Source organism: Ovis aries, chromosome 7 (assembly GCF_016772045.2).
Source record: "Ovis aries strain OAR_USU_Benz2616 breed Rambouillet chromosome 7, ARS-UI_Ramb_v3.0, whole genome shotgun sequence".
NCBI lineage: Eukaryota > Metazoa > Chordata > Mammalia > Artiodactyla > Bovidae > Ovis > Ovis aries.
Genome location: NC_056060.1, coordinates 13,234,085 through 13,260,273, shown reverse-complemented (window position 1 = coordinate 13,260,273; position 26,189 = coordinate 13,234,085). Strand labels below are relative to the sequence as shown.

Sequence of the window (26,189 nt, the reverse complement as noted above, 5' to 3'; positions counted from 1 at the left end):
TCCTTATACTGCAAAAGGAGGCACAGGGCTAGGGGATCTGTAAAAACCCTGCCAGCCCTAACAAGCGCTGCTTCTAGAAAGCTGGACAGCTGCTTCCTATTTTCACAACTCTTTGGAAAGAGCAGAAAAGCCCCTAGCCCTGAAGGTTCCTGGGAAGCCTCATTAGTTTCAAATGTCCCCCTGGGACACAGGAACTGCTGTTGAGGGCAAAGCAAGTTGAGATGGCTGTAAAATAGAAATGGTGTTGAGAGGGAAAAACTGAGTTACGTTTTGCAGATGACACTAATAAATCTAGAAATACTGATATTCAATCAGAAGTCACTAGATATAATAAATGATTTAACAAAGCTTCAGGATATAACAGTTCATACAAATCAAATCACAGTCAAGATGGAATACACAAATTAGAAAATGTTCAGTCACAACAGCATCAAAATGTTAGGTATTTGAAATATTAACTCAGGACACAAGAGAATTATTCAAAAGAAACTATAACACCATAATAGAAAAAGAGGGGGAGACATTAATAAATGGAAATATACATCATGACAATTTTGAAAGTTTTCTTTAACCCTACCCAATATAAAAAAAAAAAAAAGGACTCAAAAGTATGTAAGAGTTAAAAATAAATTTTAGAAATAGATTTTAAAAATACCATAAAGACCACATAAAATAAACCCGAAAATACAAGAGATAAAAATCCTATTTAATAAACTCCATGAAGATATTAGACCTCATTGTGTAGAAAAATTAACATAGACCCATACTTTACCCCACATTAATTCCAGATGGGACCATATAAGGGAGAGAAAAGGCTAGAAGAAAATGAAGCCACATACTCCTGTTAGTTATGAAATAATGCAACATGTATGAATACTAAAGAAAAGTAGCTTGTACCATACAAAAGACATGCTTTGGAAAATAAAAAATATTTTTTCCTAAGTAATATAATATAAAAGGGAAACATCACAATGAGTTGATGTAGTAGCCACATAATTTATAAAATTGAAAAAATACGAAGCACACTGACTTATTGCTTCAACAAACCAAAGACAAGTAATTGTCTACTGGCTAATAAAAGAGACAAACTAACACATCAAAGCTATTTAGATGTATCTATTAAAAAATGGTCTGAGAAGAAAAAAGCTTGCATGAAACTTTTCAAAGTGTTCGGCTGGTACCACAAAACCTTCCCACCTACCTCTCCAGCTTCATCTCCGGCGCCCTGCAGCTATGCATCCGGCACACTGAACTAGTTGCCGCTCCTCTACACATCCCAAGCTTTCCCCCTTATGTGAAGCTGCACATCCTGAGCTCTCTTCCTGCCAGGCCCCCTCCCTCCCCCCATTCCCATGGAAATCCTAGCCATCCTTCAAGACCCAGCTCAAATGTCATCTCCTCTGTGAAGGCCCTCCTAATCTTCCCCACTGGATGTGCGTTCTTCCTCCTCTCAATGAGCATCGACAGTCCTTTCTTTGTACCTCTTTCTCCTGGGGCACTTTTCTTACTCTACCCATCTGTTTCCTCCTCGGGAACTTGCAACCTCTCCATACATGAGATTTTAAGATCCTTGGAGGAAAAAACAATCTTACTCACCTATCTACACCATCCAGCAGAGCAAATTACATTCAAAATGCATTCATTAAATATTAGTTTAGACGGAAAATAATCCCATTTCAAAAATACAGCCTGGCAAACAAAGCAAAGCAGACTGAGAAGGAGCCCTATTAAACTATTTAAAAAAAAATCACTAAATTTCAAAAAAAAAAGAGAAAAAAAAAACCCAACTTCCTAAAGCTTGAGGAACTAGTTGAAATATACATTGTAAATTGGTTCTGTCTTTTTATGGAACATATTCAGTAATACATAACAAAATGGGTAACATGGTTCATTGCCTCTGATTTGGTGTATGAGTTAATCTAAAAGAACACCACAAATTAGTTCAAAATACTCATAAGAGTATCAGTAAATAATAAAATTTTTATTTTAAATACAATCTAAATAATCAACAAAGCCATCTAAATAATCAACAAAGTGTCATTTGTGAAGCCAGGTCCTACCAAATTCTACTCTTTAGCCAAAAATAAATGACAAGCATGAGAATTATGTCTGTGAGTAAAAATGGGGTAGGAGGGGAGTCCATCAACTGAGTACAGTTATCAATATATGTATATAATAGAATAACCAAAAGTTAAACTGGAAAATTTAATGTCTGCAGGTTCTTTCCTTAAAAAGGTACTGATATATTCAATTTTCTATTAAAGTTGTACTTGAGCAAGCAAATATTCAAAAGAGTTGGCTTTGGGGGGAAGAAATCACTCTATTTGATTTTTCTTCAACCCCCATGCAACATCTTCTTATCTGACTCCTTTGCTGACATCAAAGCAGGATACCCCTGGGAGCTTCACCAAGAAATCAGAGGCAGGATCAGCATTTTTAGCAGTAGGCCCTGCACCAGGATTCAGAGAACACCTGCTCTTTTAAAAACAAAAATGCAATTCATTCTGGAAAGTGTTAATTTAGCAAACAGGTATGTGAGCCTTCAAACAGCTCTCGTGGGTTTTCAGACAAAAGAGACAGGATACAGGACACAAAGTAAAAACACAATCAAATGGCAGAAAGAGACTAGGATGATTTTTTCAAAACTGGCAGCTTCTAGAAGGGACTAAGAGAAACAAAACTGAGACTCCAAGCTTTATTCTCAAGTTCACATCGTCTTCTTCCCAGTCTGTGGGTTCTCCAGGTTTTCTCAATATGTTGGAAAGATTCTCCATTGCTTGACCTGTGCTTCCTATGGGTGTGGTAGAAACAATTACCAATTCATACCAATGGAAGCTTGCAAGGAAGAGTTTTTTGTTGTTGTTGGTTAGCTTGTTTAAACGTTATTTTGGTTTTGTCCAATTTACCAATAATGATTTACTATACTAAGCGAATGGAGTGATGTGGACCCAGGGGTTCAAAAAGGCATGGTCCCAAGTAATCAAATTAATGGAGGAAAAAAAAAGACACAAGGAACATTTAGTGAAAAAGAAAGCATATGACTTCAAAATGATACAGAATTTAATGTGATGTTTATTATACAATATAAGCCAGATGGTACAATGGTAAAGAATTCATCTGCAATGTAGTAGATGCAGGAGACTCCGGTTTGATCCCTGGGTCAGGAAAGACCCCCGCTGGAGGAGAAAATAGCAACCCACTTCACTATTCTTGCCTGGAAAAAACAATCCATGAGGCCTAAAAGAGTAGGACACGACTGAGTGACGAAACACGCACACAAACACACAGGCCAGAGTACAAAGGGGGAGAGAGAAAATGTGAAAACCAACACAATATTGTAAAATTTAAAAAGTAATAATAAAATATGAAAAAAAAAAGAGAAAATGTGAGTCAATGTTAAAAAGGACGTAAGATTTAGGATGAATTTTAATCTCTGGGTACTTTTAAAAAATTTATTATTAATTTTTTCAAACATAAGAAATATGGAAAGAAGGGAAGAGTCAGACTCATACACTAACCAACTAAACAACTGTGAACAATTTTGCCCCACTTGCTTTATGTGAGTGTAATTTTTTTTCCTGAACCACTTCAAAGTTTCACTCATCAACTATGAACAACAGTCTCCTGCATAATCATACCATATTACATCTAAAAAATTAACCATAATTCTCTATTTAAATTTCCCTAGTTGTTCCAAGAGATCATTGTTACAGCTATTATTTTTGATTCAGTGCCCAACCAAGGCTCACGCATTACATTTGACTGGCATGTCTCCTTAGTCTCTTGTTCTCAAACAGCACCCTCCCTTACTTTTCCTGCATGACACTGACTGTTTAAAGGGACTGGATCGGTTGTCTTAGAGAATATTCCACATCCTGAATTTGTCTGTTTCCTCCTGGTGTCATTTCACTTGTTTCTCTGTCCCCGTATTTGCTGTAAACAGGAAGTCAGATCTCAAGGCTTGATTAGATGCAGGTTCGGGTAAGACTTCGAAGAACAGGCAGCATATAAAATGTATAAATTAACATGATTTATCAATATTTGCAATTTGGTATTAAGAAAAAAAGGTAACAGTCAGCTGAGAAGGAAGAAACCAAAGCCGGCACCTCTAATTACACTTCCCATGTAGACAGCTTCCGGCAATCATAAAGTACTTTTATAACTTTATTTTGGATGATGCTCACCTGCCCTCCTTCCCTCACAGGTTTGTTATAGTATCATCCTTACTTTACTAATGAGGGAAACTAAGACTCAGTGAAGTTAAATAACATACAAAGAAATTTTTTTTTAATAAATAAATGACCTGCCAAAGATCAACAATATAGAAGTAGCATAACTAAGTCTCAAACTCGGGTCCTAGAATAGCATGGAGTTACTCAGAAAAGGCTACATGGGAGATGAACTCTATTCTAGGTCTTGAAAGATGGGAGCATTCTTTCATTCCAGGCCCTGGAGTAGATGTGGGGGAAACATCAGTACACAAGATGGTCATGGTTCCTTTCCTCATAGTTATAGGTCCTCCCCTCACCTAAAGTGTGGTGGCAAATACAAGACAAAAATAAAATCACACAGGAAAGTGGAGGAGGGCATTCCAGACAAAGGAAACCATGTGAGCAAGACCAGACAGAGGTAAAAGGCAGGGGCAATGGGAGGACAATAAAGGGATCAGCCAGAGAAAAATCAAGCTAGAGATGGAAGCTCTACTGAAGTATTCTCTCCCTGTTTTCAAAAGATGCATAAATAAGTGAAAGTAGAATGCTGTACGTGTTTATGTTCAAACAAGTACCTTACACATCTCCTTGCCCCAGGCTAAGTCATCTTTATGAACCTTTTGCTCTTTCTGTATCTGCTGCAACAACAGCAGAGACATTCTTCCCAAGGACACAAGATTCAGCTGGCCCTACTTTTTACCTGAAGCTGTTCTCAAAAGACTGCACTAGTGTTAGTTATCTCAGGAACAAACCAGTAGAAGCACCTAAATTCAGACTACAAAGTCAGTTAAAACCGCTTCAAAAGCTTCTAGTTATCATAACACACATCCCAGGTAAGGTTGTAAGTGAAAGACGCTCAGTCGTGTCCAGCTCTTTGCGACCCCATGGAATTCTCCAGGCCAGAATACTGGAGAGGGCAGCCTTTCCCTTCTCCAGGGGATCTTCCCAACCACGGGTCAAATCCAGGTATCCCGCATTGAAGGTGGATTCTTTACCAGCTGAGCCACAAGGGAAGCCCATACTGGAGTGGGTAGCCGTTCCCTTCTCCATGGGATCTTCCCAACGCAGGGATCAAACCCAGAGCTCCCGAATTGCAGGTGGATTCTTTACCAGTTGAGCCACAAGGGAAGCCCAAGAATACTGGAGTGGGTAGCCTATCCCTTCTCCAGGGGATCTTCCTGACACAGGAATCCAACCAGGGTTTCCTGCATTGCAGGCGGATTCTTTACCAACTGAGCCATCAGGGAAGCGCCTAAGGCCGTAAGAGATCCCCCTAAAGCACAGCAACCTATTTCAACCTCTCTACCCACTTCCTTAAGGGCCTTCACACTAACAGATGTGTGTTCCCACAAACCTGCAGAAAGTGCTGATGCAAATCAAAAAGCTGTGGATGCCACCAAGCAATGCACCTTGTTTATTCAGCACCTTGTGGCCTTCAAAGCATTTCCGTATGTGTTATCTTGTTTAATCTTCATGATACTCCTTCAAGGTAGGAACAGTTCAATCATTTGGTCAACAGATATCTACTGAGTATCTGCTATGGGCCAGACACTGATCTACTCACTGAGCAAGGAACCAACCAACCCCCTGCCTTCATGAAGCATACATTTTAGGGCAAGGGGAGGTGGAAATAAGTATTTACAGACAATGCAACAGTAATTAGTGGTAAGTGCTGCGAAGAAAAACAGGGCAAATAAGGGAGTCAAGCATGATAGGGAGTGCTACAGTGATCAAAGACGGCCTGTGTGAAGAAACATTTGAGCAAAGTTCCAAAGGAAGTGAGGAAGCAAGTCATGTGGGTATTTGGCAGAAGAGAATTCTAGGCAGAAAGAACAGCAAAAGTTCTGAGATTGGAATGCACCCCATCAACTGTGGAACAGCGAAGGGAACAGCATGGCTGGAGCCAAGAGAGAAGGGGACGATGGGGAAAACTAAGAACCTGATCAGGCAGAGCCTTGTAGGCCACTAAGACAAAATTTTATAAAGCACTCTCATCCTCACCCTGCGGATAAGGAAACGAAAAGTCAGAAAGTACAAAAGACCTGCCTGAGGTAAAAGAAAAAGTGAGGTCTTGGGAGCACCCTGCACTGCAACTTCGAACTCTGCTCAGGGCTCCAGCTTCTCCTTGGGAGGGTTACAAGTGCTCTTTAAAACACGAAGAACAGACTCTGTATGATTTCAATTCCCCTACACCATGAAATTTTTGCACCTTGTTTTATGTTCCTGGATGTTCCAATGTCTCCTCGTTTACAGTCTATGGGAACTTGAATAGATTTTGTATCCTACCGATACGTGAACTTTATGAATTTTAATTATGCTCAATTGCTTCATGGCGCCTTCCAGATCCACTATATCCTTCTACTTTTCTGTATATTCATTCTATTAACTGTTGAGAGTTTGATATTGAAACTCCAACTAAAAATCTTAATTTATCTACTTAAAAAAATAACTGTAATATATAGTGGAATTATAAATAATTTGTTCTGTATTTTCCAAGTCTCCTGTGTGTTTTCATACTTTCACAATTTCAAAAATAAAAAGGAAACAGGGAAAAAAAAAAAGGCACAAAGAAAGATTAAGTGAGTGCCTTATCATGGAAGGACAGGCAAAGTACCCTCAAACTCACCAACCCCATTTCTGAGTACTTTCCACAGGGAACTCTTATAAGAGTCCAAAAGGAGGTACAGATTGAAGGACAGTGATGGCTTCACTGTTTGAAGCAGCAAGGGGTTAGAAACGACAAAACTGTCTTATTCTAGGGGAATGATAAGTAGAATGTGGTAGACTGCTCTGCAACCGAGAGAGATGATCAACTAGACACACGTGTAACACTATGAACAGAGCTCAGAAATACGGTACTTGTTTGAAAAAGAAAAAACCTGAAATAAAAGTTAAGGGTAGTCATTGCTTCCCTTCAAATATTGATGATTCTTTTCCTTCCAAGAAGGCCGCTGTCCCCTTTTAAGGTCACCATCGCCATGTGATTTGCTTTACAAAAATGGGAGCAAAAGTGACCCTTCTGGGCAGAAACTTTAAAAGCCAGCATGTGGTTCTCAAGATTCCCTTCTCACTAAGCGTATTTCAGACATGGTGCCTCCGTCAGCCTGAATCCCTGATTGGAATCCAATCAAAAGAGCCTCCCATTAACCTGAAAGCATGTTAAACTACTGAGATTTTCTAGTCTATCCCAACTGATGCAGATTTACAGCACAACAGGATTTTTAATAAAAAATGAAAAATATTTAAAGTGCATAACATGACGATTCACTATATACACACAGTGAAATGATTATTTCAGTCTCGTCAATTAACACACACATCTCCTCACACATTTACCATGTGGGGTGTGTGTGACAAGAGCACCTGAAATCTACTCTCCCAGCAAATGTCCAGTATTCAACACAGGATTATTAACTACAGTCATCACGCTAAGCATTAGACCTCTAGACTTACTCACTCTGTGAACTACAACTTTGTATCCTTTGACAAATATCCTCCCATTTCCCCCGCCTCCCCACCCCAGGTAACCACTATCTACTCTATGCTTTCATGTACCCCTTTTTTTTAGATTCCACATAAAATCTGAGACCATGCAGTATTTTTCTTTCTGTGTCTAGCTTATTTCATTTAGCATACTGTCCTCCAGGTCCATCCATGGTGTTGCAAATGGCAGGATTTCCACTTCTTTCCAGGCTGAATAATAGAACAATAGTATACAGCACCCTAAGCACACAAAACAACACTATCTCCCACCCAAAAGCACACATATACCCAACAAACAGGTAGAATTATAAGACCATATATTAAATATCTAGAGTGGGTGAGATGGTGTCTTGGAGAGAGAAGAAAGTGGGGAAGAGGGAATAAAAATATAGGGAGAAATAACAAAAAACATGAAAAGCTATTAAAAGACTTGATAAACAGACTGTGCAAATATTAGTAATTTCACTAATTTTCTCCACAAACATTTGTGCACTTATTACTTTCCAGGTACTATTCCAGGCACTACGTATTGAACAGTAAATCAAAAAAGGACAGTCCAATCTTATAGGTTATAAGGTGTACAGAAGACAGAAATACTTAAATACCCCAGTAAAAGATTATGGACAGTGAATGAGTGCCATTACAAAAGTCAGGTGACATGAGAAAGAGGGACCCAGTTTAGATTAGGTGGTCTGTGAACATCTCTGAGGAAATGACATTTACTCAGAGGTGAAGACTGCTTCCTTCGCAGCTTGGGAAGAGAAAGGGAGGACTCATGTCAGGCAAATGGAACAGCATGTGCAAGGGCCTGGAGGGAGTACGGACCATCCCATGGAGGAAGTGAAAGAAGGCCAGTGTAACGGAAGAAAGGAGCAGCAGGAAATGTGGTTACAGAGAAGTGGCGGGGAAGGGGGGATACAGCAGTCTCAGCCCAATATAAAGAATTTCGATTTTATTTTATTCTAACTGCAATGAAACTATGAAAACTTTTTTGGGGGGTGGGGGAGGGGCAGTGCTGAGTTGTGAAGTTTGTGGGATCTTAGTTCCCTGACGAGGGATTGAACCCAGGCCCTCAGGAGTGGAAACAGGAAGTCCTAATCCTTGGACCACTAGGGAATTCCCAGTGAAAACATTTTAAACAGGGAAACGACATGATCTTGTCTCCAACTTATTTCACTCTAACATTTAGCACCCTTGCAATATGCTCATATTTTTTTGCAAACTTGCAAAAGAAATATTTTTGCAGTCTTTTTCTTCAAGGACCCCCAGAAGCTGCCTAGAATCCAGGTCCCATATAACATAACTTTGAATGGGGTAAGGGCTCCGTTAGAGAGCAGTCCCAAGTGCCAGGGAGTCACAGAGAAACAACCTTGCCAATTTAGTACCACGAGTTCTTTAATGTCAATGGACATTTTTCTTCTTACATTTTATGAAAATGTGCCAAATCATTCCCTGATCTACTGAGAAACTTGAGTACATCAGCTTTGCTTGAAAAACGGGAAAGATGTATTAACAGATGTGTACAGCTTTCCCCCATGAGAGGCAGGGGGCAGGGGAACAGTCCCTGTTTGTCTCAGGCAGCCTAAACAGGGATGCCGCCTACTGTAACACAGCAATGAGTCACAGAGGTAGATACGCATGGCACAGAAAACTGAGTAAGGGGGTCGGTTATCCAGAAGCTACGGCACCTCATCTACCGCCACGACTGCAAATTACCTTCAGGCTTCCCTCAGCATTCTCTACCCAGTAACAAAGATACCAGCAGCTAACGCTGATGGAAGAGTTACTACTGTTAGCTTATTTAGTCGTCACAACTCTAAATAGATCTATCATTAGACCCATTTTCACAGACAAAAAACCTAAACCTAAGCCCTAGAGAGACCTGACCCAGATCACGAAACCACAAACTTAGCCTGACTCCGGAGTCCCACCTTGTACCCACTGTTTAGAATCTCCCACTCCCACCAAATATATCTGCCACCAACTTCAGCACAGTTTTTTTCCTTTTTTCTTCCCTCTCCCCTTTGTAAGAACACAGTCACAATTGTAAGAACTTTGTAAGTTCTTTGTGAGTTCTTACAGTCACTTTGTAAGAACACTGGGGTCACAATTAACAACAGAATGACTACAGGTACTTCCACTCACTGCTGCGGCTTAGTCGCATCAGTCGTGTCCAACTCTTTGAGACCCTATGGACTGTAGCCCACCAGGCTCCTCTGTCTGTGGGATTCCCAGGCAAGAGTACTGGAGTGAACTGCCTTGCCCTTCTCCAGAGGATCTTCCCGACCCAAGGGGTCAAGCCTGCATCTCTTTTGTGTCCTGCATTGGCAGGTGGGTTCTCTACCATTAGTGCCACTTGGGAAGCCCCACTTTCACTCACTACCTTCTTCCAAAATGAATGGGAGCACGATGGTCAGGACACAACATTCAGTCAGAATCCACTGTGGTCAAAATTTGTCCTGTCCTGCCCTGCTCTGGTGCTGGTGGTGGAGGTGGGGGTGATTTCAGAACTATATTAAGGGGATAAAATTCTGTACACTAAATGCGCATCGATGTATGCAAAGTTATCCACTAACCTGGACAAGTTAGTATCATGCAAAACAGATACTTCAGAAAGGAGTTTGTCTGAGGAATGTGGTTGAGCTCACATCACAGGTCTGTTCACCACTGGCCTTGTGATCATTATAGGGGTGGACAGAGCCACCAAGCCAATAGGTCCCCAGGCTATTAAAATTGAGAGACAAACAAAGGTTACAGAAATCACCAAAGGGCAGAAGGTTGAGGCCTAATCTGTTCTTTTCATCAGCTGGTTTCCTAAAGTTTCCAGGGGTGCAGGTAAGAGATTAAGAACTCTTATTAATCTTTTCTGTTTATTTCTCCAGCTTGCCAGATCTTCCTCCTTCACACAGTCCTGTTCCTTACCTAGGATACAAAAGAGTTGTGGGAACTCAGAAACATCCATGAAACAGACTCATCACTGTTTAAAGAAGTAAACTGCTGGTTCGTGATGAACACTGGAAGTTGCAGAGATGGAGCACCTTGTGTGGGATTTCCAAGAACATGGTGTCATGTCTCAGGTCCAAAATTGGGCTCATAGTCAATTAAAGCAGCCCAGGAGAGACACCGATGAGAAAAGATCTGGTGAATGAATGAAAAGTCAGATGAAGAAAAGAAAAGCAGCTCCCTTCAAAACAAGAGTCTCCACGAAGAAGGCCCAGGAATGGGAGCCCCCAAAGTCGACAAGTAAAAAGCCTCGGGGGTGTTGGTGTACACACGTCCTCGCTGGCCTGGCAGCGGTCGCAACTAGCCACTCCCAGCCCACAGGTGTCAAGCACGAAGGTGAGGACTGCTCGGCGGTCCTAACTCCACATTCTACACCCTGAGTTGAACTCAAGACACATATGCGATCTTCATTTTTCTAAAACATCGGCTCCCTTCTCCCCGTTACACACCAGAATCCCAGAGAATCTAGGAGAAAGAGCTGGGGAGAGGCGGGCGATGAACCAGTTTTTATTTTTTAGGGAGAGGGAAAATGACCAGAGGTCAGGGATGACTGAAAGGGTCGGCAGAGGGGTGGGGATGGGCATCGCTACTCGTTGGGTGCACGGACTGGTCTGAGTCAGGAGCACAATCAGTGCTTAGTCACCGATATCTCGGCGGCCGGAGTTCCTCGCGCCCGGCGGCCCGAGACGTACGTGATGACCCGGGCAGAGCCCCGCGCGAGGCGCACACCCGACTTGGCTTCTGCACCCCGGCCCGGGCCTCCCCAGCCCGCCCCCCACCCCAAGACTTACTCCGCCGAGCTGGTCCCGTTAACCGCGGAGCCGTCCGGGGCCGGGTTCAGCTGGATGGGCGTCGGCTTCTTCTTGGGCATTTTGGAGCCAGGAAAGGCGCTCCCAACTCTGAGGGCGGCCCCTCTAGCTTCCTCCCTCTGAGCTGCCCCGCGCCGGCCTCGCGGGGCCAAGTCAGGGCCGCAAGCCCGAAGGCTGCCTTCGGGGGGCGCGCCCTGCGCGGTCCCGTCAGGGCCAAAGGGCCAGTGGCGGTCTGGGGGAACCCCCGGCCCACTTGCTCCGTGCACAGGGAACCGAAGGGTTTCCCCGCCCGCGCAGCTCGGCAGCCCGGGATTCCCTGCCGCTCTCCCTCAGTCAACCGGTCCCCGGGCGCGCGCACCACAACGCTGATCCAGCCACAGCCCGGGAAAGTGCGCCGCCGCCACTGCCGCGTTCCAAGCGGCTCAGCGCAGCAGTCCCAGAGACGGACTGGAGGGCGGGGGAGAGTTGGGGGAGGGCTGCGGACAGGGGAAGCCTCGCCCCCCCAATTCCAGGAGGCTGCGTTTTCCACACGCCCACCTGGCTCCGCCCCAATTGCCTAATCTGACAGCCAATGAGAGCACGCCTCGGCGGCAGATGACGCGGAAATACGTCACGGGGCGCGGCGCGCGGCCCTGGGGGCGGGGTCCGGCCCTGGCTCCACAGCGCCCTCTGCCGCCTAGAGACTCCCAGGTGGACCTACCGGGAAAGGAGGCTGTGCATCCTGGCTCCCATAGCTAGTCGAGGTGAGCTTGATCCGGTAGGTCGCCACGCGGTCTCCTCATGTACGGTGCCTGTAGCCCCAGGGCCGAGTCACACTGATGGAGCTAAAGTAATAAAATGAATAAAGAAAAAGACCCCTTCCTGTTTCTAGAGGCAGCGTTGGGGAATGGACAACTTGTCAGGAGACTCTTTGTGTGTTGCAAATTGGCACGTAGAAAGTTACATGTAAAGGGGTAATACTATTAGTCTGCTGACAAGGGTACAGGGAAATGAGTATTCAGTGCGGATGAGACTTTAAATTGGGGCATTTCTGAGAGCAGATTGGGAATATATCTTAAAAACCTTTTGAAAAAAGTCCTTTCAACCAATAATTCCGGTTCTATAAAACTTGAAGAAAAAAGATGTGAACAAAGAGCTTAATAAGATGAAGATGACTTGTATGATTCAAAATACACATTCAGTTCACCTCTTCCTCGTTCCCTTTCTATTCAGTCCTAAAGGCATTAGGTGTGCAAAACAAGGTAAGCATCTACACCCCGTGATCCAGAGCAGCCTGTCAGCCACCTAGCCATTTGCAATATGTAGAGGGTAAAGTTTGCTTTTCACTTTTTAGCCATTTATGCTGTTTGAATTTTTTATTATGTATATAATTTAGTCAATGTAAAACATTTTATAAATTGTTTAAAGATTAACAGGAGAATGTAAAATTGTGAAGATATTTTGGGAAACAGTCTGCCAGTTCCTCAGTTAAATATAGTTACCGTATGACCCAGCAATTCCACCCCTATGTGCTCAAGAGAAGTGAAAATCTAATATCCATACAAAACTTGTACACAAATTTTTATGCAAATGTATGGCAGCATTATTCATAATAGTCAAAAACTGGAGACAACCCAAATGTCCGTCAACAGATAAACAAAATGTGGCACATCCATGCAATGGAATATAACTTGACCATAAAAAGGAATGAAGGCTGATCTGTGCTATAGCATTCATGAACTTTGGAAACATCATGCTAAGTGAAAGAAGCCAACCACAAGATCCCACATATTTTGTTATTTCATTTACATGAAATGTCCAGAATAAGCAACTTTATAAAGACAGAAAGTAGATTAATGATTCTTTAGGATTTGGTGGGAAAGCTGAGCAAGAAACAGTAGAATGACTGCTAACGGCTAAAAGGTCTCCAAAAACTAAGATCTTGGCATCCAGTCCCATCACTTCATGGCAAATAGATGAGCAAGAAGTAGAAACAGTGACAGGTTTTATTTTAGCCTCCAAAATCACTGTGGATGGGGACTATAGCCATAAAATTAAAGGATACTAGCTCCTTGGAAGAAAAGCTATGACAAACCTGGATAGCATATTAAAAAGCAGAAACATCACTTTGTCAATATAGGTTCATATAGTCAAAGCTTTGGTTTTTCCAGTAGTCAGGTACTGATGTGAGATTCGGACCATGAGGAAGGCTGAATTCCAAAGACTTGATGCTTTTGAACTGTGGTGTTGGAGAAGACTCTTGATAGAGTCCCTTGGACAGCAAGGAGATCAAACCAGTCAGTCCTAAAGGAAATCAGTCCTGAAGATTCATCAGAAGGACTGATGCTGGAGCTCCAATACTTTGATCATCTGATACAAAGAGCCAACTTACTGGAAAACATCCTGATGTTGGGAAAGTTTGAGGGCAGGAGGAGAAGGGGGCAGCAGAGGATGAGATGCTTAGATAGCATCATTGACTCAATGGACTTGAATTTGAGCAAACTCTGGGAGATAGTAAAGGACAGAAGAGCCTGGCATGCTGCATTCCACGGGGTCACAGAGTCAGAGGACTTTGCAACTGAACAATACCAACACCGTGCAATGATATGAATGAATCTCATTAACATCCTCTTGGGTAAAATAAACTGGACACAAGAAATACATATGTATTTATGTATATACCATATATATATTATACATATATTTACTCAAAACTGATAGATCTAGTCTGTGGAGGTGGAAGCTGGGATAAAGGTTGTCCTTGAGGAGGAGAGGAATTGAAAGATGAGTTGAAGGAGGCTTTTAAGGTGCTAGTAATGTTTGCTTTCTTGCTCTGGGTAGAGATCACAGGAAAGTGTGTTCCACTTACAATTTTTATTATCTTTCAATAAAACAATGTGTGTTCTGGACCTATGTTACCCCTCAATAAAACAATTACTTGAGGGGAAAAAAAGAAATTTACCCAACATCAGTAATTATCAAGGAAATGGAAATCAAAACCACAATGAGGTATCACCTAATACCTGTTAGAATGGCTATCATTAAAAAAAAAATAACAGAGATAAGTATTGGCTGCTGCTAAGTCACTTCAGTTGTGTCCGACTCTGTGCAACCCCATAGATGGCAGCCTACCAGGCTCCTCCGTCCATGGGATTTTCCAGGCAAGTACTGGCAAGGCAAGGTGTGGAAAAAAAGGGAACCCCTGGGCTTTTTGGTGGGAATGCAAATTGATACATCAAAAACCCCCATAAAATTAGTGGAGTTTCTAAAAAAATGAAATTAAAAATAGATCTACCAAATGATCCAACAATTCCACTCTTGGGTATGTATCCAAAGGAATTGAGATCAGGATTTCATAGCGATCTCTGCACTCCACGTTCAACACAGCCTTATACACAGTAGTCAAGATACGGAAACAGCCTAAGTGTCCGTCAACCAATGAACAGAGGAAGAAGACCTGGAATGGAATATGACTCAGCCATGAGATACAAGGAAATCCCGCCATTTACAGTGATGTGGATGGACCTTACTCTAAATGAGATAAGTCAGGCAGAGAAAAACAAATACTGTATGATCTCACTTGTATGTGAAATCTATAAAACCCAAACTCAGGGAAACAGTAGAGTAGAGGTCACAAGAAACTTTGGGAGAAGAAATGAGATATTGGCCAAAGGGTACAAACTTCTAGTTATAAAATTCACGAGTTCTGAGAGCCTGATATACAGTATTTATAGCTAATAATACTATAGTATATAATTGAATGTTGCTCAGAGTAAATTTTAAGTGTTCTCACACAAAACAGAAATGGTCATTATGGGACAGCAAGGAAGGCTTATTTAATGCTATGGTAGAATCATTTTACTATATATAGCTTTGTCAAATCAACATTTTGTACACAAATTTATACAATGTTATATGTCAATTCAGTTCAGTCGCTCAGTCATGTCCAACCGACTCTGTGACCCCATGGATTGCAGCACACGAGGCTTCCCTGTCCATCGCCAGCACCCAGAGTTTGCTCAAACTTATGTCCATCGAGTCAGTAATGACATCCAACCATCTCATCCTCTGTCGTCCCCTTCTCCTCCTGTCTTAGGTCAATTACATCTCCATAAAACATGGGAGAAAAAGAAATCACAAGAAGACTTTTTTTCCTCTGTCAGAAAATAGGTCAGACCAGCTGAAATGTATTTTTATTTTTTCTATTTCGGTTTTTAAATTGAAAGAAAATATAGGCTTTTCTCACATTAAAACATATAGGCCTTCTGAATATTTTGTGGGTTTAAAAAAAATTATGTAACTAATGCCAGCTTAATACCGGGGAAAAAACTAGAATAGTAGAAAAAGATAATAAGAACCATTCATGAAACACTGCCATTTACATTATGGAGTCCTGTGTTCATATTAGCCATGCTCACACAGTTAATATTTTAGGATCAGTGAACTTTATATTATCAGCCTATGAGTTTTATTTTAGCAGCAAGTCCATATTTGCTTCTTACAAATTAAGACCTTTTATTCTCTTACTACGACAAATTCAACTGGGAAATTCAAAATAAAAAAATGTCAAGTTATGGTAAACAAAAGTTAATCCATATGAGGAAATTCCACCTTACGTTTTCCCCTTTTTTTTGCCATACCCCAAGTAGCATGTGGGATCTTAGCTCCCCCACCACAGATCAGACGCACACCCTCTGCGGTGGAAGCTTGGCGTCTTAACCACTGCACCGCCAGGGAATTTCCTTCTTCATTTTTATACATTTGCCTACTCTCTAGTCATGAGAGAACTCTGACTCTTTATTAAAGGCTTTTACTATCGTTAAAACTCCCTTTGCCTATAATTCATTCTGCAAGGTGGGGCTGACTTTTGTAATGTTTAAATAAACAGCCAAGGAATATAATCCATTGTCTAGATTTTTAAGCTCCTGTGAGTTTGGCAGCTGTTCCTATTGAGTAACTGAGTGAAGGGTCACAGTGGACAGGGTAACACCACCCTCCCCTCCCCTTTCAGAGGCAGTACATCCACTTCCTCAGTTCTAGATGTCAGACATTCCAAATGCAATGAAACCACTGGGTTATTTTGGGAGCCACATTTAATGGTCACTTGCCCTTCGTTTAAAGGAAAAGGTGCCCCAGCAAGGTGAGGGCTGATGCAATTTCAATTGCTCTCTAAGGATGTGGCTTCAACCAGACAGGATGTCAGATCTGGCACCTTTGTTTGGAGGGGAGAGGTGGTAGGGACCTCACCCTAGCCTGGCATCCGTGAGAGATGTGCTACTTTGCTTTTCTCCCTTGGGGAGCACAATGAAAGAAGATACGCTTGGGACATACCAGCTTCCTCGAGGGCAGCTGTGGGGAAGGAAGTCTTGACTTCCTTTGCAATCACAGTCCAGGATCCCGGATATTCTTAATCTCTAATCTGGTCTGAGATGAAACAAATCTTTCCCAGAACATTTATTTGAATGCTTGTCATCACTGGTCAGTTGTTGTTTTGTTTTTTTTTTTCCATTCTTGCTTCTACTCAATGGAAAACCCCAGCATCATCCTTTTCCTGTCAAGTGCTTTGCAAAGATTACAGGCAGGAAATTTAAAATGAGAGTGACCATTTAATCTACAGATTTGAGAGCTATGATAAAAGAATACAGGGCCTACACATGTAGAGTCATTGTAACATCTATCAATCTTTTTATAATTCATACTCCTGCTCAGAGGCCAGGTCATCTTGTAGAGAGCTTAGAATTTGTCTAAAGAGAGTTTCATCCCCACAAATGAACAGTGGGTGACACATAGTCTCGGGTTTATGTGTGTTTTAAGATATTTTAAATTATACTGATTAGTACATCAATGTGTTTTAGCTCAGTTGGGAAAGAACCCACCTGCAACGCAGGAGACCCTGGTTTGATTCCTGGATCAGGAAGATCATCTGGAGAAGGGATAGGCTACTCACTCCAGTATTCTTGGGTTTCCCTTGTGGTTCAGCTGGTAAAGAATCCACCTGCAATGTGGGAGACCTGGGTTCAATCCCTGGGTTGGGAAGATCCCCTGGAGAAGGAAAAGGCTACCCACTCCAGTATTCTGGCCTAGAGAATTCTGTGGACTGTATAGTCCATGGGGTCACAAAGAGTCAGACACCATTGAGTGACTTTCACTTTCACTTTTCACTTCATACTCCTAGGGAGCAAGGAATCTCTTCTCTGTGATGTTCCAGATTGTACTGTCTCATAAAATATAAAATATTGTTATTGTCATTATACTGATAGCAATTTGGTGTCATTATAATTACTACTGAGCCATACTGCTATTTATTCTTGCTCCTGTGTGTGCTTTCTTTGAATAGATAGACCTTTATAACTAGATCCTTGTCTGGTACTTGATATGGGGTTTCTGTGTGAAGAGAGTGGGAGACAGTTCATTTTAGAATTTTAGAACTTGAATTAAATAGTAAAACTGAGCCTTGGAGGGTTTAGTGGCGTCCTTTGTGGTCACATAGCTAGTTAGGGGTAGAACAGGAACACATCTAATTCCCAGGTTAATGATCTTCTGGAACCTCTTGGTACCTTGCCAAGTAATAGATAGGTGCAATTTGTTTTATTTGATAGTCATCAGGTAAGTTTGGCTGTGACATTTTCAAGTATCTCCAATTATAATGACACTAAAGATCTTGATCATGTCATAAATAAGGATAATATGATTGTTCCTTTATCTACCACCTCATTCTCTAATTTTCATACTTGCCTTCAATTTCAAGTGGCTTCAAACCATATTGGGCACAAGTTTAAAGGTTTGAGTAGATCATAATCCACGTTTTTGAGTTCTATGAATCTGAGGCCAAACTTAGAGACTGACAAAACTCAATGTCATTCATACTTCGTTTAAAACCTGTTGGGAAAAAAAGCAATTTCATACAATGTCCATAATGCATGCAGTTCAAATTTATTTTAGGGAAATAATGAGATGTGCACAAAGATTTATATATAACAGAGATGTGTATTTCAGCATTACTCATAATAACAAGCCGTAAACACAAATTAATTTTTCTTTTATACTAACTTTGTTTGCTCTCTTTCATTGAATTCAGTGTTTTTTTTCCCCATTCCCCCCCTCCCCATCTTAGAAGAAAAAATCAAGAATTTGTTAACAGTAATTACCTTTAGAAAGAAAGACTTACCGAGTGGGAAGAAAAGCTTTCACTTTTCATTTTGTACTTTTTTTAAATTTTGTTAGATATTTCTGTCCATATAAATGAACTGCTTTATTTTTTTATTTTCTTTGAAAATGTCAACAGGTATTTCCTAGGCAGGAAGATAATGGCAATTTTTGTTTCCCTTCTTTGAATTTCTCGGTGCTAAAAAAGTAATAAATTATGTTATCTTAAGAAATTAATGAAAAAAAAAGAAATTAATGTCCCAAAATAGAGGATTTTATGATCCATCTACATGATGAAACTTAGTGCATCAGTTTAAAAATCTCTCTTTAAAAGAGTAATATAACAGCAGGGGAAAATGCTGCAAAAGTAGTGACAAAGGCACTTATAAAAATTATATACATATGAGCACCATTTTATTATTAAAATACAGTGTAAATATACATGATGGATAGAGAGAGGGAGAGATTGAGAGAAAGAGAAGACAAAGGAAATATTTCAAGATGCTAACAGTGTGTATTTCTAGGAGGTAAAATTATGGAGAAGGAAATGGCAACCAACTCCAGTTTTCTTGCCTGGAAAATTCCATGGATGGAGGAGCCTGGTGGGCTGCAGTCCACGGGGTCTCGAAGAGTCAACACAACTGAGCGAATTCACTTTGACTTTTCACTTTCATGCATTGGAGAAGGAAATGGCAACCCACTCCAGTGTTCTTGCCTGGAGAATCCCAGGGATGGGGGAGCCTGGTGGGCTGCCGTCTGTGCAGTCGCAGAGTCGGACACGACTGAAGTGACTTAGCAGCAGCAGCAGCAGTGCCTCAGAGGGCTTCCCTGGTAGCTCAGGTGGTAAAGATCCTGCCTGCAATTCAGGAGACCCCAGTTTGATTCCTGGGTTGGGAAGATCCCCTGGAGAAGGGAAAGGCAACCCACTCTAGTACTCATGGGCTTCCCTGGTGGCTCAGACAGTAAAGAATCTGCCTGCAATGCAGGAGACCTGGCTTCAATCCCAGGATTGGGAAGAGCCCCTGGAGAAGGGAAAGACTACCCGCTACAGTATTCTGGCCTGGAGAATCCCCATGGACAAAGGAGCCTGGCAGGCTACAGTCCACGGGGCCACAAAGAGTTGGACATGACTAAGCACAGGCACAGTGCCTCAGACTCTGTCCCTTTTCTGTCTACATTCTCTGCTATGTGCTCCAACATCTTTATGCTGATGAGTTCCCAATTTTAGTACTGCTGGTCTAGACCTCTCCTCCTGGGGTTCAGACGTGAATGCGAGCTAAGTCACTTTAATTGTGTCCAACTCTTTGCGAGCTCATGAACTGTAGCCCACAAGACTCCTCTCTCCATGGGATTCTCCAAGCAGGAATACTGCAGTGGGTCACCATGCCCTCCTCCAGGGGATCTTCTGGACCCAGGAATTGAACCCACATCTCTTATGCCTCCTGCACTGGCAAGCAGGTTTTTTACCACTAGTGACATCTGGGAAGCCCCTTGAGTTTCAGACATATACAGCCAACTGCCTCCTTGGAATTTCTAATAGTTGGATGTCTCAGTGGACATCACAAACTGAAAACACTTCAACTGGAGCACTTGATTCCACTCCCTCACCCCTCTCTAACCATCTTGTTTCCTCTCTTTGAAGCACCACCCACATCCAAACTGTGAAAAAAACTGAGGAGTCCTTCCTGGCCTTGGGCTCCAGAGCCTCCGCTATGGCCCCTGTCTGACTGTACCACCCACCACACTGGGAGGAGTCCTCAGGACCAAAGGGTCATGCCTGCACAGAGTCTATGTCCCCTACTTCTAGACCATTCTCTGGTTCCCCAAGACTCCAGAATTTCCTGCCCAAACAGTGCAGGGCCTCTTTCCCTAGTCCACCTTCCTGAGAACAGAGTGACATCCTGCGCCCAGGTGTAGACTCCCCCAGGCCCAAGAGGGGCCAAGGAACTATTTGAGGAGGTGTGGACAGAGCTTGGTTCATGGTCTGGATGTCCACGCACCTGGGGTGAAGGCCCCTGCAGCATATGATAGAGTGGGAGGGGAGAAGAGAAGGGGCAGCGGCGAGAAGAAAGCTAGGGGCCAGCTCTTCCCATGGTGCATTCTGGTACTCTAGGGAATTTGAGAAATCTCAGTTCCAACCTGGACTTCCATATTGGTGTGAAAGTATATTTCTCAAGATAGGAGGACAGAGCATATTTTATTTGATGACCTGAAGCTTAATGTATCATTTTTGCATAAGTAAGCATTTGGTACTAGGTGTCCACGTGGCTTCTTGCCAAACATCAGGGGCGGGGCTGCCTATAAGCTCTGTCTCCCAAACATAAGAATCCTAACTGGCCCTCTGCTTTCCCTCTGGTTTCCTGAAAGTCCATTCTCCGAAGAGCAGCTCAAGGATCTTTACAAACATGCATTAGTCTCTGTTCAAGACCCACCGGTGGCTCCAGTTCAAAACCCTCATCAGACTTTTCAGCTCTGCCTCCATCAGACCTCAACTCGTTCTACTTTCCCACTGAGTCACCAAACTCTGGCCACCGTGACCTTCTTTCCTCCTTCTGAACACAGATGTTGTTCCTGTTTACCCAGTGTGGAGGCCCTATGCTTGGCCGCCTGCTTCTTGCTACACACGCTGTGCCCGAGTGTCACTTCCTCATCCTCACTACATTGTCCCTGTAGGCACTCTCTGGCACAATACCACTTTGTTTTCTTCTTTCATTATCTTCTTTGCTTATTTACTGGCTTATTTTTTGGTTCCCTGTTGGTTAACCTCATCTGTTGTATTGGCCATTTTGTCACTGGCTCTAGGCATATAGACAGACAATCAGTAAATATTTGTTAAATGGATAAATCTGTCCCTTCTCTTTTTTAACAGATCCAGTAAACGATGTCTGCTGCTGCTAAGTCGCTTCAGTTGTGTCCGACCCTGTGCAACCCTATAGACGGCAGCCCACCAGGCTCCCCCGTCCCTGGGATTCTCCAGGCAAGAACACTGGAGTGGGTTGCCATTTCCTTCTCCAATGCATGAAAAGTGAAAAGTGAAAGTGAAGTCGTTCAGTCGTGTCTGACTTTTAGTGACCCATGGACTGCAGCCCACCAGGCTCCTCCGTCCATGGGATTTTCCAGGCAAGAGTACTGGAGTGGGGTGCCATTGCCTTCTCCATGTCTAAGGGCATATAAATTAAGTACCACGATCCAGTGTGATCTTTGCTTTATGGAAAAGATTGGGTCACGGTACAGATCAACGATGAATAATAAACCATAGCCAGGGCTCGCGTCTCACCTGCCCAGGCTCTTTCCATAGCAATGGGTTACCTGCCTGAGGGTTCACTGAAACCGAAGAATCTGGCCTCCTTATGTATTTTTCTATAGTCTTTGTAAAACTATCTATTGAATCGCCCTGTTATAGAGAAGGAAAAATCCTTCTCGAGTTTCTGAAAAGCTCCATCTGTGATGTACTACAATGCCTTCTTTTTTTATTCTTTTCTTTTTGGCTGCACCTCATGGTGTGCAGAACTTCCCCAACCAGGAATTGAACCCAGCCCCCTGTGTTGTAAGCACAGAGTATTAATCACTGGACCACCAGGAAAGCCCCCAGGCAAAACCTTCTTTAAAAAAGAACTATTTCCAGGCTTTCACTCAAAACTTCCTTTCATAACTTTTCTGTCTTCATAGGCAATTAAAAAATATGTGCTTTTTTTCACATGAAATCGGTTTGTTTTACTTCAAGCCTTTTAGTCATTTGCAATGTAAACATAAAAAGAAGCATTCTTATTTTGAAGGATTAAGACTACTGATTATAAAATGAAATAATCAGTTAATTCACATGGTCCTTCTTATTCCTCTTATTCTAACAATTGTGGTACTTCCTTTTTTTGTTTGGTTTTGGCTTCGTTTTATTTGTGTTAAGATACCCAAAAAATGAAGAAAAAAACTGATTAGCCCTTCGCTCTCTGTAAGGTGCTGGGCCGTGGTTAGTTGCTTGTTGTGTCCGACTCTCCATGACCCCATGGACTGTAGTCTACCACGCTTCACTGTCCATGGGGATTCTTCAGGCAAGAATACTGGAGTGGGTTGCCATGCCCTCCTCCAGGGGATCTTCCCTGCCCAGGGATTCAAACCCAGGTCTCCCGCATTGCGAGACATTCTTTACCGTCTGAGCCACCAGGGAAGCCCTTCTATAAGGTAACAGGTCCCAAATTCAGTGCTATATACCCTTTAGAACTGGGAGCTCAAGAAATACATTCAAATTAGTTTAAATTCTATTGAGGGAATTTTCCTCTATATTTTTAAAACATTTTTTATACTTAAAAAAATTTTTTTTACAGATCTGTTGAGACATAATCATATGATAGGTGGCATACATGGAAAGGACAACATTTGAACAATTTTGACACATGTGGACAAACCATCACCACAATCATGATAATAAACACATCCGTTACCTCCCAACAGTTTCCTTGTGCTCCTTCAGAATCCTGCCCCTCTGCATCTGCCCATTGCCCCTACTATAATTTTCATTTTTTAAAATTTTATTTATTTTACATTTTGTTGAAGGGGCTTCCCTGGTGGCTCAGACAGTAAGGAATCTGCTTGCAGTGCAGGAAACCCAGGTTTGATCCCTGGATCAAGAAGATCCACTGGCGATCCAGTATTCTTGCCTGGAGAATTCCATGGACAGAGGAGCCTGGCAGGCTATGGTCCCTGGAGTCGCAAAGAGTCGGACACCACTGAGCAACTAACTCTCTTCACTTTCGTAGTTGAATTACTAGGTTGTATTTAATTTCTACTGTTCAACAGTGACTTAATTATGCATATTTTTTTCATTATGGCTTATCCTGGGATATTGAATATAATTCCCTGTGCTATACAGTAGGACCTTTTTTATCTATCCTGTATATAACTAGAATTTTGTATTAATGGAACTGTATGGTATGTACTCCTTAATGTGCTTTTTATTGAGGAGGGATTGTCTGGCTTCTTTCATACTTGCTGAGGTTTACCCATGTAGTTGTGCATGTCAGTAGTTCATTGATTGCTAAGTAGTAAGTCATTTTATTGATACATCACAATTACTTTATTCACCTTTTGATGGATATTACAAATAAAGCTTCTATAAACATCGTTACATGTATATGTTTTCATTTCTCTCTAGATACCCAAGAGTACAACGGCTGGGTCACATGGTAGGTGTATGTTGAACTTTTAAAGAAATTTCAAAACTATTTTCCAAAGTGTTTAAACTATTTTAGGGAATTCCCTAGTGGTCCAGTGGATGGAAATCTGTGCTTTCACTGCTGAGGGCCCTAGTTCAATCTCTGGTTGGGGAACTAAGATCCCACAAGCTGTATGGCACAGATTTAAACATTTTTTTAATAAATAAAAATACATTACAGTGAATTTTTTTAAAGCTATTTTACATTCCGTCAGCAACGTAGGGGAGTTCCAGGTATTCTACATCTTTGCCAGAATCTGATATGATTAGTCCTTTAAAGTCTGTGTCATTCTAATGGATGCATACTAGTACCTCACTGTGGTTTTAATTGATACGTTTCAACTGACTAATGTGGGCTTCCCAGGTGGCTCAGTGGTAAAGAATCCACCTGCCAATTCATTGAGATGCAGGGGATGCAGGTTTGATTCCTAGGTTGGGAAGATCCCATGGAGAAGGAAATGGCAACCCACTAGCAGAGTCGACTGAGCGACTGGGCATACACACACTGACTAATGATTTTATGCATTTTTTCATATGCGTATTTGATATCCATATATATCTGTTGGTGATGTGAATATTTAAATCTTTTGCCCATTTTTAAATGGGTTGTTTGTCTTATTATTGAGGTTTGCTTTTTTAAAAGTTCTTTATGTACTTTAGATAAAAATCCTTTGTCAAATATGTGATTTGCAGCTCCCGTTGGCTCAGGTGGTAAAGAATCTGCCTGCAATTTAGGAGACGCAGGTGCGATCCCTGAGTAGGGAAGATCCCCTGGAGAAGGGAATGGGAACCCACTCCAGTGTTCTTGCCTGGAGAATTCCATGGACAGAGGAGCCTAGTGGCCTACATTCCATGGGGTTGCAAAGAGTTGGACACGACTGAACAACTAACATTTTCACACTTTCACATTCTCCTTGCCTGAGGTTTGTCTTTTCTTTTTTTTTTTTTTTGAAGAGCGAAAGTTTTTCATTTCGATGAAGTTGGGGGTTTTTTGGTATTCTATCTTGGAAACTTTTACCATTCAAATGCCATCAGGAAAATTTTTTTTCATATTTTGAATAACATCTCTTAAGCCTTGAGTCTTCAAAATATACTCCTGGGCCATGAAAACACTTAAGGAAGAGCTCCCTCACCTGGTGAAAGTGCTTTTTAAAGCATCTGAACCTAAAACATTTTAAAATTATCAGTGTCAAAAGTAATCTAAAACACTTTTATTTTTTTCAAATATTTTTTCAGAAGTGCAAAATACCTTACTATTGGGAACACAGAAGAAATAATTTTAAAAATATGAGATGTGAAAGTCAAATATTGCTGGTTCAGTCTGTAAGATGACTTGCTTCTAGTCCACCACACCTGGAGTATACTTTCTTATCATTATTCTTTTCCATGAAATTCTGTTTGAATGGAGGTGAAGAACATTTTACTACCTTAATCGATAGCACTAAAGTCCTCTTAGGAAAAGAAGAATTCTTGCTGGGAAGAATACTGTATTTTAATAAGTGCTTGAAATTGGTGAACACCCACAGACGCTGCCTCCTATCCCTATCCTGAGGGTGTCGACTGGCGCCAAGCTTAAGAAAATGGAAGCATGTTCTTCATAACAGAGGAGATGGGAAGGAGAGAGAAAAGTGGAGAAAGGGGCACGGAGATAAAAGCTTTGCCAAATAACGATGTAACCCTTTTCTAAGAATCCCACAAAGTCGGGCATATCTATTGAATGAGTGACTTTTACTGTTATAACTGTAGAAAGAGCTTAAACTGAGACAATTCAGAACAGAAATAACATGTGAGATTCAGGAGTTCAGAGTCCCAGATGACCCTGGGGATCTTGGTCTCACTGGGATTTACAAAAATCTTGGGAAGGGCCTCAACTTCCATAGAATGTGAAGTGATGGGTATTTGAGTTCATCGTACTTGACCTCTGAGGAGTAAGGAGACCTCAATTGATATCCTGGACCTTTGCATGGTACAACCTCCAATATCACAAATTTAAAACACTCTATCCTTTGACCAAAATGGTCAGTGACATGAAGAGATCTTAAATCCCTGTCCAGGAATCGAACCTGGGTAGCCTGGATGAAAGCCGGGAATCCTAGCCATCAGATCAGCAAAGGAGAGAGACAAGGGGATCTTTGTCCCCAGTGAAAAATGCATTTCTCAAGGAGGCAAAAACTGAAAATGCAGGTGCAAAGTTTATCATTAGAGATATACCACAACAACAAGTGGGAAAGCACACAGAGAAACAATTTATCTGGTTAAGACAGAAGCAAGACAGACATGTACACCCAGAGAGAAAGGCTGTGGGCATCCCCCCAAGTAAGGAGGAGTGCAGTAGAGAGTCAATTAAGT

General features: G+C 41.9%; 1 protein-coding gene and 1 long non-coding RNA gene across 3 annotated transcripts in view; one reads left to right on the top strand and one right to left on the bottom strand.

The window, feature by feature from the left end:
* MAP2K1 (mitogen-activated protein kinase kinase 1) overlaps window positions 1–12,033 on the bottom strand; it is a 73,326-nt gene extending 61,293 nt beyond the window's left edge. Inside the window, exon 1 of one of the 2 annotated variants that reach the window (XM_015096833.3) lies at window positions 11,489–12,033. In XM_015096833.3, the coding sequence (XP_014952319.2) occupies window positions 11,489–11,568 (80 nt within the window). In that variant the 5' untranslated portion in view covers window positions 11,569–12,033. Of the gene's footprint in view, window positions 1–1,201; window positions 1,270–11,488 lie in introns of those variants that run through there. The other variant, XM_012180802.5, reaches the window with a different exon arrangement.
* Window positions 12,034–12,184: 151 nt separating this feature from the next.
* On the top strand, window positions 12,185–23,749 carry LOC132660157 (uncharacterized). Its single transcript, XR_009601415.1, has 2 exons — window positions 12,185–12,249; window positions 21,501–23,749. It is a non-coding gene; the product is annotated as an uncharacterized LOC132660157 (long non-coding RNA).
* Window positions 23,750–26,189: the final 2,440 nt, after the last annotated feature.